Source organism: Dama dama, chromosome 18 (genome assembly GCF_033118175.1).
Source record: "Dama dama isolate Ldn47 chromosome 18, ASM3311817v1, whole genome shotgun sequence".
In the NCBI taxonomy this organism is placed as follows: Eukaryota; Metazoa; Chordata; class Mammalia; order Artiodactyla; family Cervidae; genus Dama; species Dama dama.
Genome location: NC_083698.1, coordinates 83,685,024 through 83,701,437, shown reverse-complemented (window position 1 = coordinate 83,701,437; position 16,414 = coordinate 83,685,024). Strand labels below are relative to the sequence as shown.

General features: G+C 37.8%; 1 protein-coding gene and 1 non-coding gene across 2 annotated transcripts in view; one reads left to right on the top strand and one right to left on the bottom strand.

The window, feature by feature from the left end:
* IQUB (IQ motif and ubiquitin domain containing) overlaps window positions 1-16,414 on the top strand; it is a 72,763-nt gene that overhangs the window by 18,959 nt on the left and 37,390 nt on the right. Inside the window, exon 7 of the mRNA XM_061166393.1 lies at window positions 8,243-8,453. Coding sequence (XP_061022376.1) covers window positions 8,243-8,453 — 211 coding nt within the window. The remainder of the gene's footprint in view (window positions 1-8,242; window positions 8,454-16,414) is intronic.
* On the bottom strand, window positions 6,790-6,852 carry LOC133073176 (U7 small nuclear RNA). The gene has a single exon (XR_009696884.1). It is a non-coding gene; the product is annotated as a U7 small nuclear RNA (small nuclear RNA).

The window sequence follows — 16,414 nt, the reverse complement described above, 5'->3', positions numbered from 1 at the left end:
TGTTCTAAGTCCTATAATTCCTTTTATAATTATTGTTTTTATGCAGTTGACTTTTTTTTAAGTTTTAAATATATATATATATATATTTGTTTAAACATGCCTATTAAAAATAGGAAAAGCAAATAACAATCACCTACATCTCACTTGAGTTAAAATTAACATTTCATATCATTTTCTTTCAGTTTGAAGACTTTCCTCTATAGTTAAGTATGCTGGTTTAGCTGATGGTATCCTAAAGCTCTCTGAGTCTCTTTTACTTTATCTTTTTCCCCCTTTTCTTCAGAGTGGATAATTTCTAATGATTTATCATTAAATTCATTCTTTCTTTTGCCAGTAAAAATCTGCTGTTGAGCGTGTTTTTTTGTGTTTTCATTTCATTTCAGTTGTTTTACTGTCAAACCCCAAATTTCTACTTGGTTCTTTTTTTTTTTTTTTTTTTAATTTCTGTGTCTTTATTGATATTCCCTGACAATGTATTTTAAACAAAAATTTATTCATATCTAACTCTAACCCTGAACATAGTCAATACAGTATTTTCCTTCTTTTTTCCAAATGGCATTGCATTCTAAGTTGTGTCTGACTCTTTGCAGCCCTATGAAATGTAGCCTACCAGGCTCCTTTATCCATGGGATTCTCCAGGCAAGAATATTCCTGACCCAGGGGTCAAACCTGCATCTCATGTCTCCTGCGATGGCAGGCGGGTTCTTTACGACTTCCCACCTGGGAAGCCCTCCAAATGGCATTAATCATTAAAAAAAAAAGCAGAAAATTTCTCACTCAGATTTTTCTTTTTCTTACTTTCCATTGGGAGATAGTTATGCATGGAATTTTAAAGAAGTTTCTTGTACACATAGCATTATATCATAAACATTTCTCTACCTTTTTTATTATAAATGATTTAATGGCATTATATTATGCCACAATATAAAGTGTACTTTAATTACACCCTTTTGTAGGACATGTAGACATGTTTTAATGCTCTATAAATTGTAGTGTGCATTTAAAAATTACTTAGAGATGTTAGAAGTTGAATTACTAGGAGAAAAGTGATGACTTTTTTAAAGTCTTAAAATATTTCCAGTGTTCTTCAGAAATATTGTACCAAATTATATGCCCAGAAACCATTTATAAGAGCCCATTCCATGCTGACTTCATAGTGAAATGAAGTGAAATCGCTGTCGTGTCTGACTCTTTGCGACCCTGTGGACTGTAGTCTACCACACTCCTCCATCCATGGGATTTTCCAAGCAAGGGTATTGGAGTACCCTTCATAGTAGCACATAACATTTAAAATTTTTTGTCTCCTTATAGATATTGCATATATTTTTATATTTTCTCTCAGCTTATCAATCATACCTACTTAATGATGTCTTTATTGTAAAATTTATTATTAATAATATTCCCTTTTATGGCTTTTGCATTTTATATATTGTTGTAGAAGGCTGTATCACCCAATAGTCATAAATATAACTTTGTTTTATTGTGTGTATTTGTGTACATGCAAATTTGTGTATCTATATTTTTAAAAATTGACATCCTTACCCTATTAAACATTTGGGATTTCAGGTAAACATGACATATGGAACAGATACATTTTATCTGTGTTACCTCCTAGCATCATTTTGCTTCAGTAAAAAGAATTGAAAACAGTGATCTTGCTTTTTGTGTGACAAGAAGCCTGGATCTAGACTGCTGTTCTAGCCAATTAGCCCATGACCTTGAGAGATGAGCCTTTACTGTGTCTGTTGACTCATTGTGCTGAGGGAGCCTGCTCACCAGGGGGACTGTGGGACTAACTTTGTAGCTGACTTTATCAGTGCCTGAAGTTATTTCAGCCTGAGTAATTTTTATTTTTTCAGTCCAAACTAATTTTCACAAAAGGAAAATATGGAGCTATTATAGAGTTTTGGGGAGGAGTGACGTCTTGGTGAAATTTAAGTGATACAGTATTTTGATTGTTTTGGTATAAAACAGGGTTGTGTGTAGATGGATCAACATCAGGTCTGGACTGAGACATGGACCAGAGTCCTGTTCCTTTCGTAACAAAGTTAGGAGGGAGATGTTGTTTCTTCTCTGAAGTTCAGCATGTTGGTTGTGAATCAAGGCTGCTTCTCTCTGTCAAAATAATGTAGATCCTTCAGGCAAGAGTGGGATGTTTCATCCTTAGTGATCTAATTTCAGACAGCAAAGTTTGTGATAGATTATGATTTTAGGAAACAAAGTTTCTCAGAATAAGAAGATCATAGTCACTCAAAGAAGGGGTTTGTCATGACATTTTATGGCTGCAGAGTGTCCTTGGGAGAGGTATTACTTCCTATTAACTTTGTAGCTGACTTTACTCATGCCTGGTATTTGAGCTCAATAGATTCCTATTTTCTCAGTCTGAACTAATTATTAATTTTTGGCTGTACGAGGCCTGGCTGGTGGCTCTGTGATGTCATTAGGAACCTGAACTCCTATTACCTTTCCACTCCATTAATCTTATTATTGCTTCCCAGGCAGCACAGTGGTAAAAAATCCACCTGCCAGTGTAGAAGATGCAAGAGACATGGGTTTGATCCCTGGGTTGGGAAGGTCCTCTGGAGTAGGAAATGGCAGCCGGTTCCAGTATTCTTGCCTGGAAGATTCCACGGACAGAGAAGCTTGGTGGCCCCAGTCCATGGGGTCACAAAGAGTCAGACACAATGGAGTGCATGTGCATGTGCACGCACACACACACACACACACACCCCTTATTATCATGAGCTTGTTACTACTCTGATGATAAAATGGTTTATCAGCCTTCAGCATAATGTCTGCATCTGCAAGAAGAAGGGAAAAGTCATGGAGCATGTCTCATGGATGCCATTTAGCAATTTCCCCTGAAAGCCAGTGATTCAAGTTACAGCTCATTGGCCTGAACTGGGTCATGTGACTGTCCATGTTGGGAGTATGTGATAATTACGTTTTTAAAGATTTATGTTGTTGCTCCTGAGTAAGATTGAAGTTTATATGGAAATAGGAGGGAAAAGTTGTTAGGTTTTCACTACAACACTTTTCAGACTCCGATAAAGTGATATTAAAGGAATAAGAAAATTATAAACATACAGGGACAAAGAATATATGAGAAGAGAGAACAGTAAATGTCAGTCGATTTTTTAAAGTTATAAAGCAGATGGAGAAGTGTTAACTTGACTTACTTGAGCAGAGAAAGTGAAAATCTAAATGCCTGCCAAGGGGGATGGCATAAAAAACCAAATTAGTTTGCCCCATAGAATCTTGAAAGTGAATTGGAGGTTCTGTGGAAGACAGAAGTGAGATGTGAGCTGTAGACAGAGGGATTGGTTAAAAGCCAGTATAAGGAGTATATTTCCATTTAATAAATTCTTCTATCTTGATTGATTCCCTTCTATTTTTTGTCATGTTTATTTTATTCTTGAACTTCTAATACTAAGCTCAGTGCTTAGTATTTATTTTAAATCTTTCTTATTGTGAATAAGATTATATTATGTGTGACTACTGATATTTTTCTAGTCATTCCTTCCATTCATATAATTTTGCTTTTTATTTGTTTATTGTTGTTTGTTTATTGCCTTTTTTGATTTGATTTAGTGACTTAGTTTACTAACTTTTTTGATTTGACTAAACTTTTCATTTTTTTGTTCTTTCATAGTTTAGAAGTAGGTACTTTGTTTCTACTTTTTTAGTGGCTACTCATAAAATTTTTTAATGCACTTAAATTTTTTATGAGAAGTGAAAGTGTTGTTCGCTCAATCATGTCCAACTCTTTGCGACCCCATGGACCATAGCCTGCCTGGGTCCTCTGTCCATGGAATTCTCCAGGCAAGAATACTGGAGTGGGTAGCCATTCCCTTCTCCAGGGGATCTTCCCAACACAGGATCAAACCCAGGTCTCCTGCATTACAGGCAGATTCTTTACCATCTGAGCCACCAGGGAAGTCCCAATTTTTTTATCCCAAATGTATATTTAATCAGGCTGACTATTTTTTTCCGTGAATAAGTCAAGGACCCTATCTGGCTTTTTTTCATTTCTTTATCCTCCTCCTTCATTCTTCCCATTCAGTGAGGATTTGATATTGGAATTACAATTGTATATATATCATTATAATTTGCTATATAATTATGACTTCAGATTATTCTTATATATTTACATTGATACTATACATGATTTTTTCAAATAATAAAGGTTTTACCTTAAAACCTTTTTTGGAAGTTTTTGTTCACTTCTTTAATTTTTCATCTTCAATTTATTGTTCTTCTTAGTGCATATTCTTTAGTAATTATTTCAGAGATTATGCATTTGAGGTGAACCATGTAAGTCCTATTGAATTAACCTCATTTTGGGTTTTAGTTTGAGTGGTTAGATTAAAACTTATTTTAAGAATTATTTTGTTTTATACCTTTGTAGCAGCTTTTTACTAAAACAGTTACAAAGATAGTGTATCTGATGTAAATGGGATTCTCAGTTCTTTGTTTTCTCTTCATGGAACCTTTTAGGATTTTGACTTAATCTGCAGGCCTCCCCAGTGGCTCAGTGGGTAAAGAATTCGCCTGTGATGCAGGAGACACAGGTTTGATCCCTGGGTTAGGAAGAACCCCCAGAAAAGGAAATGGCAACCCATTCCAGTATTCTTGCCTGAAGAATCCCATGGACAAAGGAGCTTGGTGGGCTACAGTCCATGGGGTCGCAAAGAGTTGGATATGACTGAACAAGTGAGCACGAAGTAATCTTATTGCAATGTGCTTTTGATCTGGTGATGGTTCCTTTCTGTCTGAGAGTTTGTGTCTTTCTTTAGTTTGGTGAAATGTTCTTCTGTTATATTTTGAGCTATTTCTCTAATCCAACTTTCCTCATTCTGTCTGAAACTTGTATCAGACATATTTTGGAATGTCTACATTTATCTTCCATGTTTCTCAATTTTCCTCCATTCTTTCTAATTTTTACAACCTTTCACCCTGTGTTCTGAAAGATGTTCTTGCCTAAATTTCTTGCTTACTGATTTCCTCTTAGACTCCACATATTCTGCAGATTAGCAGAATAAACTACTATTAATAGTTATTGGCTGATACTCATTCTTCTCATTGTAGTAAATCTTTAGCTGGGCATGAGACTACAGCAGGCTTCCCACCTGTTGTGGGAAAGTGATAAAGAATCCACCTACCAGTGTAGGAGACACAGGATACGTGGGTTCAGTTGCTGGGTTGGGAAGATCCCCTGGAGAAGGAAATGGCAACCTGCTCCAGTATTCTTCCCTGGAGAATCCCATCAACAGAGGAGCCTGGCAGGCTGTAGTCCATGGGGCCACAAAAAATTGGACACAACTGAGTACAGCACAGCACAGAAGAGACTATAACATTGAAAACTACATTTGACAACCTCTTTTCTATGTTGGTGAGGCCTGGGGAAAGAAATGGGAGCGGAAATGATGTGTGCCCCTTCTGGATACTGCTCTTGAAGTAATTGGGTTGCAGTTCTTTTGTCTTTTCCCCCTTTCGACAGGCTAGAAGATGATGACAAGTTGACTAACCCCTAAGATAATACAAGGAGGGCGCCACCTGTAATGTTAACACAGAGTTTCCTACTAGCCCTAAACCATTTGCCAATCCAGACCCAAACCCTAGATTATCACATGAGAAGGGAAAAACTGCTGTTTAAACAACTGGGTCTTAGTATTTTTAATAAGTTCAATAAGTAATAGCCCCCAAGCTAAACCCACTATACTGATTTTTTTTTTTTAATTTCAAAAAGTAAACTTTGGTCACAGTCTTTTGTTGCTTCTTTTGTGTTGATTCAATGCCCTTTCCTTTCCCTCTGAAAATGTTAACTCTGTCTATTCTGGTCTTGTTTTTTGTTTCATTTTACTCTCTAAGAATGGTTCTAAACCTTTGGCAGGCATCAGAACATCTGGAAAATGTGTGAATATACAGAATCCATGCCTATCCCAGAGTTTCCAATTCCGTAGCTCTGGGGTGGGACCTGAGAATTTTCGTTTCTAACAATTTTCCAGTTGCTGCTGCTGCTGGTACTCTGGCCACCATACTTTGAGAACCTTTGTTTTAGTGATTCTCTTGCACACAAATGTAATTATTTCTACCTTAAATGAGGAACCTTTTATTTTGTCGGTTCCTCTCAAATCTTTGTCTATTCTTAGAGGTGTACTCCAGAGTATTTAAAATTCCTGATGTCCTGTGTGTTATAGCATATTTCTTTACTATAGTCTAACTAACCCCAGTAGCTTTAGGGGATGGGCAAGGCTTAATTCTGGAAGGCAGCTAGTTTTCTGGAGAGGAGGCTTGTATTCATTCTGGGTGTCACCAGCCTTCTGGGACACTAACCACTCTTGTGAGTGCTAGTCACTTGATCGTGTTCAACTCTTCACAACCCCATGGACTGTAGCCCACCAGGCTCCTCTGTCCATGGGACTCTCCAGGCAAGAATACTGGAGTGGATAGCCATTCCCTTCACCTGGTGATTTTTCCAGGCTCAGGGATCAAACTCACGTCTCCTTCATTGCAGGTAGATTCTTTACCATCTGAGCCATCAGGGAAGCCCACTCTTACCTAACTTAGAGGAAAATACCTCTGGTGATCTTTATCTGAGTTGCTTTAGAGGAGCCTGTCTCTTTTGCATTTATCAAGCAGTCATCTTTTTAGTTGCCCTAAGGCCCCTTCTGCTCACAGGATCCACCAATTCTGGGATTGAAACATCTTAGAGACACTTCTGTGTTGTCTAGCTTACCTCTCCCGTACATAATTAGGCTATGGATTCCTTCAGTGTTTTCTCTCCGTGGGGGATTTTCCAGTACAGATTGGAAATCCTGCTAGAAAAATTCTAAAAGAGCCGTAACACTAATTCCTTCTTCAATTTATTCTGCTTGTCTCGTTTCTTAAAGGGATTTTTTCACAGTTTCTGTTCTATTGGAAGATACCTCCAGTGTCTTTACTGATTTCTGCTTCTGTAATTTTTCTGTAATTATTAGGGACTAGGATGAGGGGAAAGGATGTGTCAGCCTATTCTCTACCCTCAATCTTGATCTAGCCTCTCTATATTTTACTTTTTAAAAAAATGAGTTTAGTAAATAAAAAACAAAAACTCTCTCACTTATGTCACAAGCTTTTTTAGACTCTAGTACTATACTGTATCTCCAGACATATATATTTTTCTCACAGTTTAATGAATCCATGCTTGCCTTGGTGATTTCCACATGTAACTTACGTGCTGTGTGGCTGTGCGCTAAGTCACTTCAGTTGTGTCCGACTCTTTGCGACCGCATGGACTGTAGCCCACCAGGCTCCTCTGTCCATGGGATTCTCCAGGCAAGAATACTGGAGTGGGTTGTCCTGCCCTCCCCAGGGGATCGTCCTGACCCAGGGATCGAATGCGTGTCTCTCATGTCTCCTGTATTGACAAGTGGTTTCTTTACCACTAGCGCTGCCTGGGAAGCCCTGCTCTGTGGTGGTTGTTCAGTCCCTCAGCCTTGTCTGACTCTTTGTGACCCCCAGACTGCAGCACACCAGTTCTTCCTGTCCTTCACCATCTCCCAGAGCTTGCTCAGACTCATGTCCATTGAGTTGGTGATGCCATCCAATGATCTTGTTCTCTGTCATCCCCTTCTCCTCCTGCCTTCAGTCTTTCCCAGCATGAGGGTCTTTTCCAATGAGTTAGTTCTTTGCATCAGGTGGCCAAAGTATTGGAGCGTCAGCTTCAGCATCAGTCCTTCCAGTGAAGATTCAGGATTGATTTCCTTTAGGATTGTACCGTTTTTAAAAGATATGAGCCTAAGCTAATGACAAGAAAAACTGGAGATAAATTAATATTCATAACAATAGTAGTATTTATTGAGGACCTGTGGTGTACCTGGCTTGAGCTAAGCACTTATATGCATAATACTGTTGTTATCACTCTTTTGCAGATGAGGCTACTAAATCACAGAGATGGCAGGTAACTTACCAAAAATTAACTAACTAGTGAGTAGTAGGAAGAGGGAAGATTTAAACTAATTTTTATTCCAGAATCATGCTCTTAACATCATACTAACTGTCTCCTGTGAACGTATACCTGTTACTAGATTTCAAAGTCAGGTAGCTGTTGTATTTCTGTTAGAATGTACGTGAGAATTTATGGCATAGAGCTAAAGCTGGACACTCATTTTTTCGTAGTTGTTGAATTACAATAGAAATAATCATTGTTTCTTTTCCTTGTCTAATAAGGTTGACCATATTTTATTTTATTTAACTATAGATAATTGTAATACAGACTTACTACAGACGATGGCATGCTAAAGTTGTGGTAGAGGATTTAAGAAGACAGAAAATGTTCAGGTTGCAATGGGAAGCAGAGGAAGAACACAGGAAGATAAGAGAAAAAGAAGAGTGGATGAAACTGGATTATTACCGGAGGCATAATCCTCAAATAAAAGAAGATTTTGAACTTCTTTATAATGCACTAGAACGTAAGTTTGAAATAGGCTTTGCATAAAATATTAATTTTTCATTAGTAGGAAAAATGGGTTTACTAAAGACAAAAGGAAGACCTTGTTATTTTAAGAAGTTGTCTGGGGAATCTGGACTAGAAAATTTTAAAATATGAATAGTGTCTGAGATTTGGGACAGGAATTAAGGCCGGAGTAAAATTGAAAATGCTTTTATATTAACAATAGATAAATAAGCTATTCAGCATTAGTGTATTATCTCATTTGATCCTTATCCCTGTGAGATAAGTATTGTCCGGTCTGATTCTCCTAATGGTCTTAGAAATCTGTGAACTCAGCGTTGGACTGTCTTGAACCCCTCAGTCCAGCATCCTGTCTCTGATTCTCCTCTTTAGAGGAGATACCTTTTTTATTCCCCTCTACAATGATTATAAATATTAATATATATATGTGTGTATACACATACATAGGGCTTCCTAGGTGGCACTAACAGTAAAGAAACTAGCTGCAATGAAGGAGGCGTAAGAGACACGGGTTTGATTCCTGGGATGTGAAGAAGTCCTGGAGGAGGGCATGGCAACCCACTCCAGTATTCTTGCCTGGAGAATCCCATGGACTGAGGAGCCTGGCGGGTAACAGTCCATAAGGTCGCAGAGAGTCAGACACAACTGAAGCGACTCAGCACACACACACACACACACACACATATGTATTCTCTGCACGCTGGATTTTTATGGCTTATTTCTTCCACAGGATGTGTGCTAGTCACTGACACAGTTAAAAAGCCTGTTATTTGTACAAGCCAATCCCTCCCTACTTTGGGCAGGATACACTATTTTTCTTGAAGCCTTTTCTCAGTGCCCAGCTTCTAATCTCATCTTAAATGTCACCTACTCAAAGGCTTCTGTGACAGACAATACAACTTGGATATCCAAATTATCATATCATGCTTCTCACTGCACCCCAAATTTTACTTTGTAATACCACAATTTGTAACAATATATTTCGTAATGTTAATTTTTACCACTGGATTGTCAGCTCCATAAGCAAATGACTCATTTATTTTTTGGATGATCTCTTTTTTTGTACTTACCTCAACAAATATTGGTAGAATGATTAAATGATGAATGAGGGGGAACCCAAGGATGTAGCAATTCAACTGTCTCTAGCTTCTGCTTTCCCAGGAGTACCTCTAAAGTGGAAGTAACCAGAAGAGTTATTTATTACCTCAGATACGGGAAAGTAAAGTTGCGCTCTTGGGATAACAGTTAAGAATTAAAAAAATTAAAAATAGCCACAGTTTTTTATTTTTAGTTGAACACAACCTTTTTATCCAAAGAAATAATCGTCTTTGACATCTCTGTAATTACTCATAATACTAACTTCAAGCAGATTTTCTTCCTGTCACTTTGTTTCTTTATATACTGTGTGTTTGTGGATGTTATTATGTGTCCTGTTACTCATGTCGTCCTTTCCTTTCTAATCAAATACAATTTTAGGTGTCAGATGTTGAGTCTATTTAAGTAGCTCTATGATACTGTGCTATTTCCTGAAGATGAAACAATTAAACACCAGGTTTAACAAAGCAATAGTATTAATACATCTGTCTCTTTTATAACATGCAAAATTGAGTGGCTTTGGGAATGTGACAGTATTTGGAAGTAACAGTTAAGTTTGCTGATGGTTTCTGTGTCTGATTTCCCTTTCTCCTAATCACTGATCTCTGCAAATACTGTTTTATTTTAAATGTCACTTCTATTCCCATCTTCTCTCAGATGAAAGCAAAGTTTGTTTCTTAGTGTTAATAGTTAAATAGTGAGTGCTGCTTGCAAGTTGTCTGTGAAAGGTCTTATTGACAAGTATAAAAGTAAATTTGTGTTATAGCAGAGCTCTATTTAAATAATATTCTAAATTTATATGGATAGACCAAAAGGTATCATTGTTATTTTGTTTTGTTAACAGGCAACTGTGTAAACTAGTGGAAAATATGCTTAATGAGATTCTACCTTTTCTACTTATTAATGGTATTTACTTGGACAAGTTACTCCTTTCTACTAAGCCTTAGATTCTTTATCTATAAAAGGACTTAATAATTTCTGGCATATCTACATTAGAGGGATTTGTAAGTGAAAAATACAAAATATTACATTTATGAGAGTACTTAAAAATACAAAGATATATGCATGTGTAAGTTACTGTTATCCAGTAAATAATTTTATATACATTTTCTAAATTAAAGAAGAAGAGAGATATTTTATATGGCTAAAATGGCAACCCACTCTAGTATTCTTGCCTGGAGAATCCCATGGATAGAGGAGCCTGGAGGGCTATAGTCGATGGGGTTGCAAGAGTTGGACACGACTTTTAGATGATTTATATGGAAGAAAATGAAAATGAAATTTCTTACACAAAAAGAGACATCCTTTTAGTTTTCTTCTAGGCCTAAAATTCTGAATAAGAACTCCAAGAATAGTGTTGTTAAAGTTCTGCTTTTTGGGGGGAATTAAAATTCTGGTTCACAAGCTAAGTAATTTATAATAATAATTTTCATTCTATATTCTTTACTCCGGTCTTTGAAACTGTTGCCCTCTTGTGGTTCATAGTAATAATTGCATAGTTTTGTAAAACTGATAACAAAGCTTAACTTTTTCTCCAGATAACCTGTTCTTCAGTAATAAAAGCAAAATAAGTCAATTTAGGAGAATGATTTTAACTATGTAAGATAATATGCTATATCAAAGACAAGACTATCTCCAGGCAACGTTTGATTTTTATGTCTTTTTTTTTAATATATAGCAGTATGTTGTGGAGAAGGCGATGGCACCCCACTCCAGTACTCTTGCCTGGAAAATCCCATGGACAAAGGAGCCTGGGAGGCTGCAGTCCACGGGGTCGCGAAGAGTCAGACACTACTGAGCGACTTCACCTTCACTTTTCACTTTCATGCACTGGAGAAGGAAATGGCAACCCACCCCAGTGTTCTTGCCTGGAGAATCCCAGGGACGGCGGAGCCCATAGATGGGCTGCCGTCTATGGTGTCACACAGAGTCGGCCACGACTGAAGTGACTTGGCAGCAGCAGCAGCAGTACGTTGAGGGTGACTTCTTTTGTTATCTGAACTGTCACTGTTATCTCAGACTTGTAGACCTCATCCTGAGGAAATTAACAGCATGGCTTGTGCTCAGAGTTCTTTTCCTTACCCTGTGATTCTCTGTACATACTGTTCTCTTAACTGCCCATGTCCGTACTTTAGGGCATCAGATAGGACCTTGCTTATTCGGTCTAGGCAATGTTTGTTGAATTGATTCTTCTACCCTTTGGTGATAGAAGCAAGGTCCAAAGCTGTAAAGAGCAATATTGCATAGGAACCTGGAATGTTAGGTCCATGAATCAAGACAAGTTGGAAGTGGTCAAACAGGAGATGGAAGAGTGAACATCAACATTCTAGGAATCATTGAACTAAGATGGACTGGAATGGGTGAATTTAACTCAGATGACCATTATATCTACTACTGTGGGCAGGAATCCCTTAGAAGAAATGGAATAGCCATCATAGTCAACAAAAGAATCCGAAATGCAGTACTTGGATACAATCTCAAAAACGACAGAATGATCGCTGTTCATTTCCAAGGCAAACCATTCAGTATAAGGGTAATCCAAGTCTATGCCCTGACCAGTAATGCTGAAGAAGCTGAAGTTGAAGGATTCTATGAAGACCTGCAAGACCTTATAGAACTAACACCCAAAAAAGATGTCCTTTTCATTACAGGGGACTGGAATGCAAAAGTCGGAAGTCAAGAAACACCTGGAGTAACAGGCAAATTTGGCCTTGGAGTACAGGATGAAGCAGCACAAAGGCTAATAGAGTTTTGCCAAGAGAATGCACTGGTCATAGCAAACACCCTCTTCCAACAACACAAGAGAAGACTCTACACATGGACATCACCAGATGGCTAATGCCGAAATCAGATTGATTATATTTTTTGCAGCCAAAGATGGAGAAGCTGTATACAGTCAGCAAAAACAAGACCGGGAGCTGACTGTGGCTCAGATCATGAACTCCTTATTGCCAAATTCAGACTTAAATTGAAAAAAGTGGGGAAAACCACTAGACCATTCAGGTATGACCTGAATAAAATCCCTTATGATTATACAGTAGAAGTGAGAAATAGATTTAAGGGATCTGATAGACAGAGTGCCTGATGAACTATGGGCGGAGGTTTGTAACTTTGTACAGGAGATAGGGATCAAGACCATCCCCGAGGAAAAGAGATGCAAAAAAGCAAAATGGCTGTCTGAGGAGGCCTTACAAATAGCTGTGAAAAGAAGAGAAGCAAAAGGCAAAGGAGACAAGGAAAGAAATACCCATTTGAATGCAGAGTTCCAAAGAATAGCAGGGAGAGATAAGAAAGCCTTCAGTGATCAGTGCAAAAAAATAGAGGAACATGATAGAATGGGAAAGACTAGCGATCTCTTCAAGAAAATTAGAGATACCAAGGGAACATTTCATGCAAAGATGGGCTCAATAAAGGACAGAAATGGTATGGACCTAATAGAAGCAGAAGATATTAAGAAGAGGTGGCAAGAATACACAGAAGAACTATACAAAAAAGATCTTCATGACCCAAATAATCACGGTGGTGTGATCATTCACCTAGAGCCAGACATCCTGGAATGTGAAGTCAAGTAGGCCTTAGGAAGCATCACTACGAACAAAGCTAGTGGAGGTGATGGAATTCCAGTTGAGCTATTTCAATACCTAAATGATGATGCTGTCAAAGTGCTGCACTCAATATGCCAGCAAATCTGGAAAACTCAGTAGTGGCCACAGGACTGGAAAAGGTCAGTTTTCATTTCAATCCTAAAGAAAGGCAATGCCAAAGAATGCTCAAACTACCTCCCAATTGCACTCATCTCACATACTAGTAAAGAAATGCTCAAAATTCTCCAAGCCACGCTTCAGCAATACGTGAACCGTGAACTTCCAGATGTTCAAGCTGGTTTTAGAAAAGGCAAAGGAACAAGTGATCAAATTGCCAACATCTCCTGGATCATCGAAAAAGCAAGAGAGTTCCAGAAAAACATCTATTTCTGCTTTATTGATTATGCTAAAGTCTTTGACTATGTGGATCACAACAAACTGTGGAAAATTCTTCAAGAGATAGGACTACCAGACCACCTGACCTGCCTCTTGCAAAATCTGTATGCAGGTCAGGAAGCAACAGTTAGAACTGGACACGGAAAAACAGACTGGTTCCAAATAGGGAGAGCAGTACGTCAAGGCTGTATATTGTCACCCTGCTTATTTAACTTCTATGCAGAGTACATCATGAGAAACGCTGGGCTGGATGAAGCACAAGCTGGAATCAAGATTGCTGGGAGAAATATCAATTACCTCAGATTTGCAGATGACACCACCTTTATGGCAGAAAGTGAAGAAGAACTAAAGCGCCTCTTGATGAAAGTGAAAGAGGAGAGTGAAAAAGTTGGCTTAACATTCAGAAAACTAAGCTCATGGCATCTGGTCCCATCACCTCATGGCAAATAGATGGGGAAACAGTGGAAACAGTGGCTGAGTTTATTTTTTTGGGCTCCAAAATCACTGCAGATGGTGATTGCAGCCATGAAATTAAAAGACACTTATTCCTTGGAAGAAAAGCTATGATCAACCTAAACAGCACATTAAGAAGCAGAGACATTACTTTGGCAACAAAGGTCCGTCTAGTCAAGGCTATGGTTTTTCCAGTGGTCATGTATGGATGTTGGTCTATAAAGAGAGAGACTATAAAGAGAGTTGGACTATAAAGAAAGCTGAGCGCCGAAGAATTGATGCTTTTGAACTATGGTGTTGGAGAAGACTCTTGAGAGTCCCTTGGATTGCAAGGAGATCCAACCAGTCCATCCTAAAGGAGATCAGTCCTGACTGTTCATTGGAAGGACTGATGCTGAAGCTGAAACTCCAGTATTTGGCCACCTGATGTGAAGAGCTGACTCATTTGAAAAGACTGTGATGCTGGGAAAGATTGAGGACAGGAGGAGAAGGGGACGACAGAGGGAGATGGTTGGATGGCATCACCAACTCAATGGACATGAGTTTGGGTAAACTCTGGGAGTTGGTGATGGACAGGCCTGGCGTGGTGCAGTCCATGGGGTTGCAAAGAGTTGGACACAACTGAGCAACTGAACTGAACTGAAGTGACCCTTTGTTTTGTTTAACTTGTGCTAATGGTGTTCTCTCTTTTAATTATTACCTCTTAATCTCAAGGTCTCTTGACTTCTAGCCTCTGGCGACTCCCTGGGCTCTATCCATTGACCGATCTGAGCCTGGGATTCAGTATAACTCTTTCTAGGTTCTTTCCATTCAGGGTTCCAGTCTGTCATGAGAATTTTAAAAGCAAATGCATAGAAATTGCTAGTGATGGGGACAATATTGTATGTTCTGCTGTTTCTTGTTTGGAAATAGCAAATTTATTCTATCTCAGAAAGTTTAGAATGTATATGGACTTTGTATTTTATTACTGCGCTTTCATTTTATAGTTGAACTTGAGACCCGGGAAGATAATTGTCTTCTTTCAAATGAACCAGTTGCTTTAATATCTTTTTCTTTAAGAATACTGGAGATTGCTGATGTCTGTTATGGGCTGCATTGTGTTCCCCTCAAATTCAAACGTTGAAGCTCTAACTTCAGTCCTCAGAATGTTACAGTATTTGGAGATAGGTTCTTTAAAGAAGTAATGAAGAAAAAGTGGGGTCATATGGGACACGGATCCAATATGACTTTAAGAAGAGGCCATAAGGACACACTTGCACAGAGAGAAAACCGTGATAAGACACTGGAGGAAGATGCCCCTTTTCCAGCCCAGGAGAGAGACCCTCAGGAGAAACTGATCTTGATCTTGAGCTCCTATCCCTCAGAACTTGGAGAAAATAAATTTCTATTCTTTAAGCCACCCAGACTGTGGTACTTTGTTATGACAGCCCTAGGAAACTAATGCAGGATTCCAATTTTTTTTTTTGTTTGCTTTTCTTATCATTCCCAGGGAGCATATATTTTATGAGAGTAGGAAGACTCTCTCATCTTTCTCATTGTCTTTTGTGTATAGTTCTAGAAACTGTCAAATCAGTTATAAAATCAGCTTTTTATAGCTGTTCCTGGTTCCTGTGTTTTTCTGTTCCTTATTGGTAGTTGAGTCATAGTATTTTTCTGACACCAGGTTTTAACCTTTACATGGAGGTTGTTCATCTAATAGAGAATTTTATTGGAAATAAGGTTATTTTCATAGTTCTAATTAGCCTCATTGGGTTGTTTCTTTTTTTAAAGTCATACTAATAATTTAAACAAAATGTAAAATCTGAATATATATGGATATAAAAGTATTTGAAAACACATATATATAGGTATAGATTCACCTAGTTAATCTAACTGACCAGTATATTGCTTTTTGAGGTTGGCAAAATAGTTTAAATAATATTCTAGTGGCTTAAATTTATTACCAGTACCAAAAATTTCTAATGTAAAACTAGGAAGTAAAATATGCTTACTAATATCATTCAATTTTTATTTGCTTTCTGGGAACATCAATATAATCCCATGAGGTAAATATTTTCAGTTATTATTTCCACAAGCAAGCAATTTTCATCTTTATTCATATACTGCCTTTTAGTATATAGATATTGTCAAATTTTAAAATTTTTGGTTGGTAAAACTACTCTTAAATGATATACTCATCAATCATGGATTTTCTGGACTTTCATAACATCATTTAGTTCTTAAATTTACAACCCTTTTGCTGAATACAATTTAGCTTTTAAATTCACAAATCCTCTTTTAAATAGACCAAGCTGTACAGTGTCTGAATAATGTATTTCTGGTAAAGGACAGAATAGATTCTTATAAAGAGCATGACTGACAAGTCTTTGACCTTAGCAGGATGATTTCAAGTCGAAATTTGAGAGGAGGAAGAAATAATCTGACAAAACTG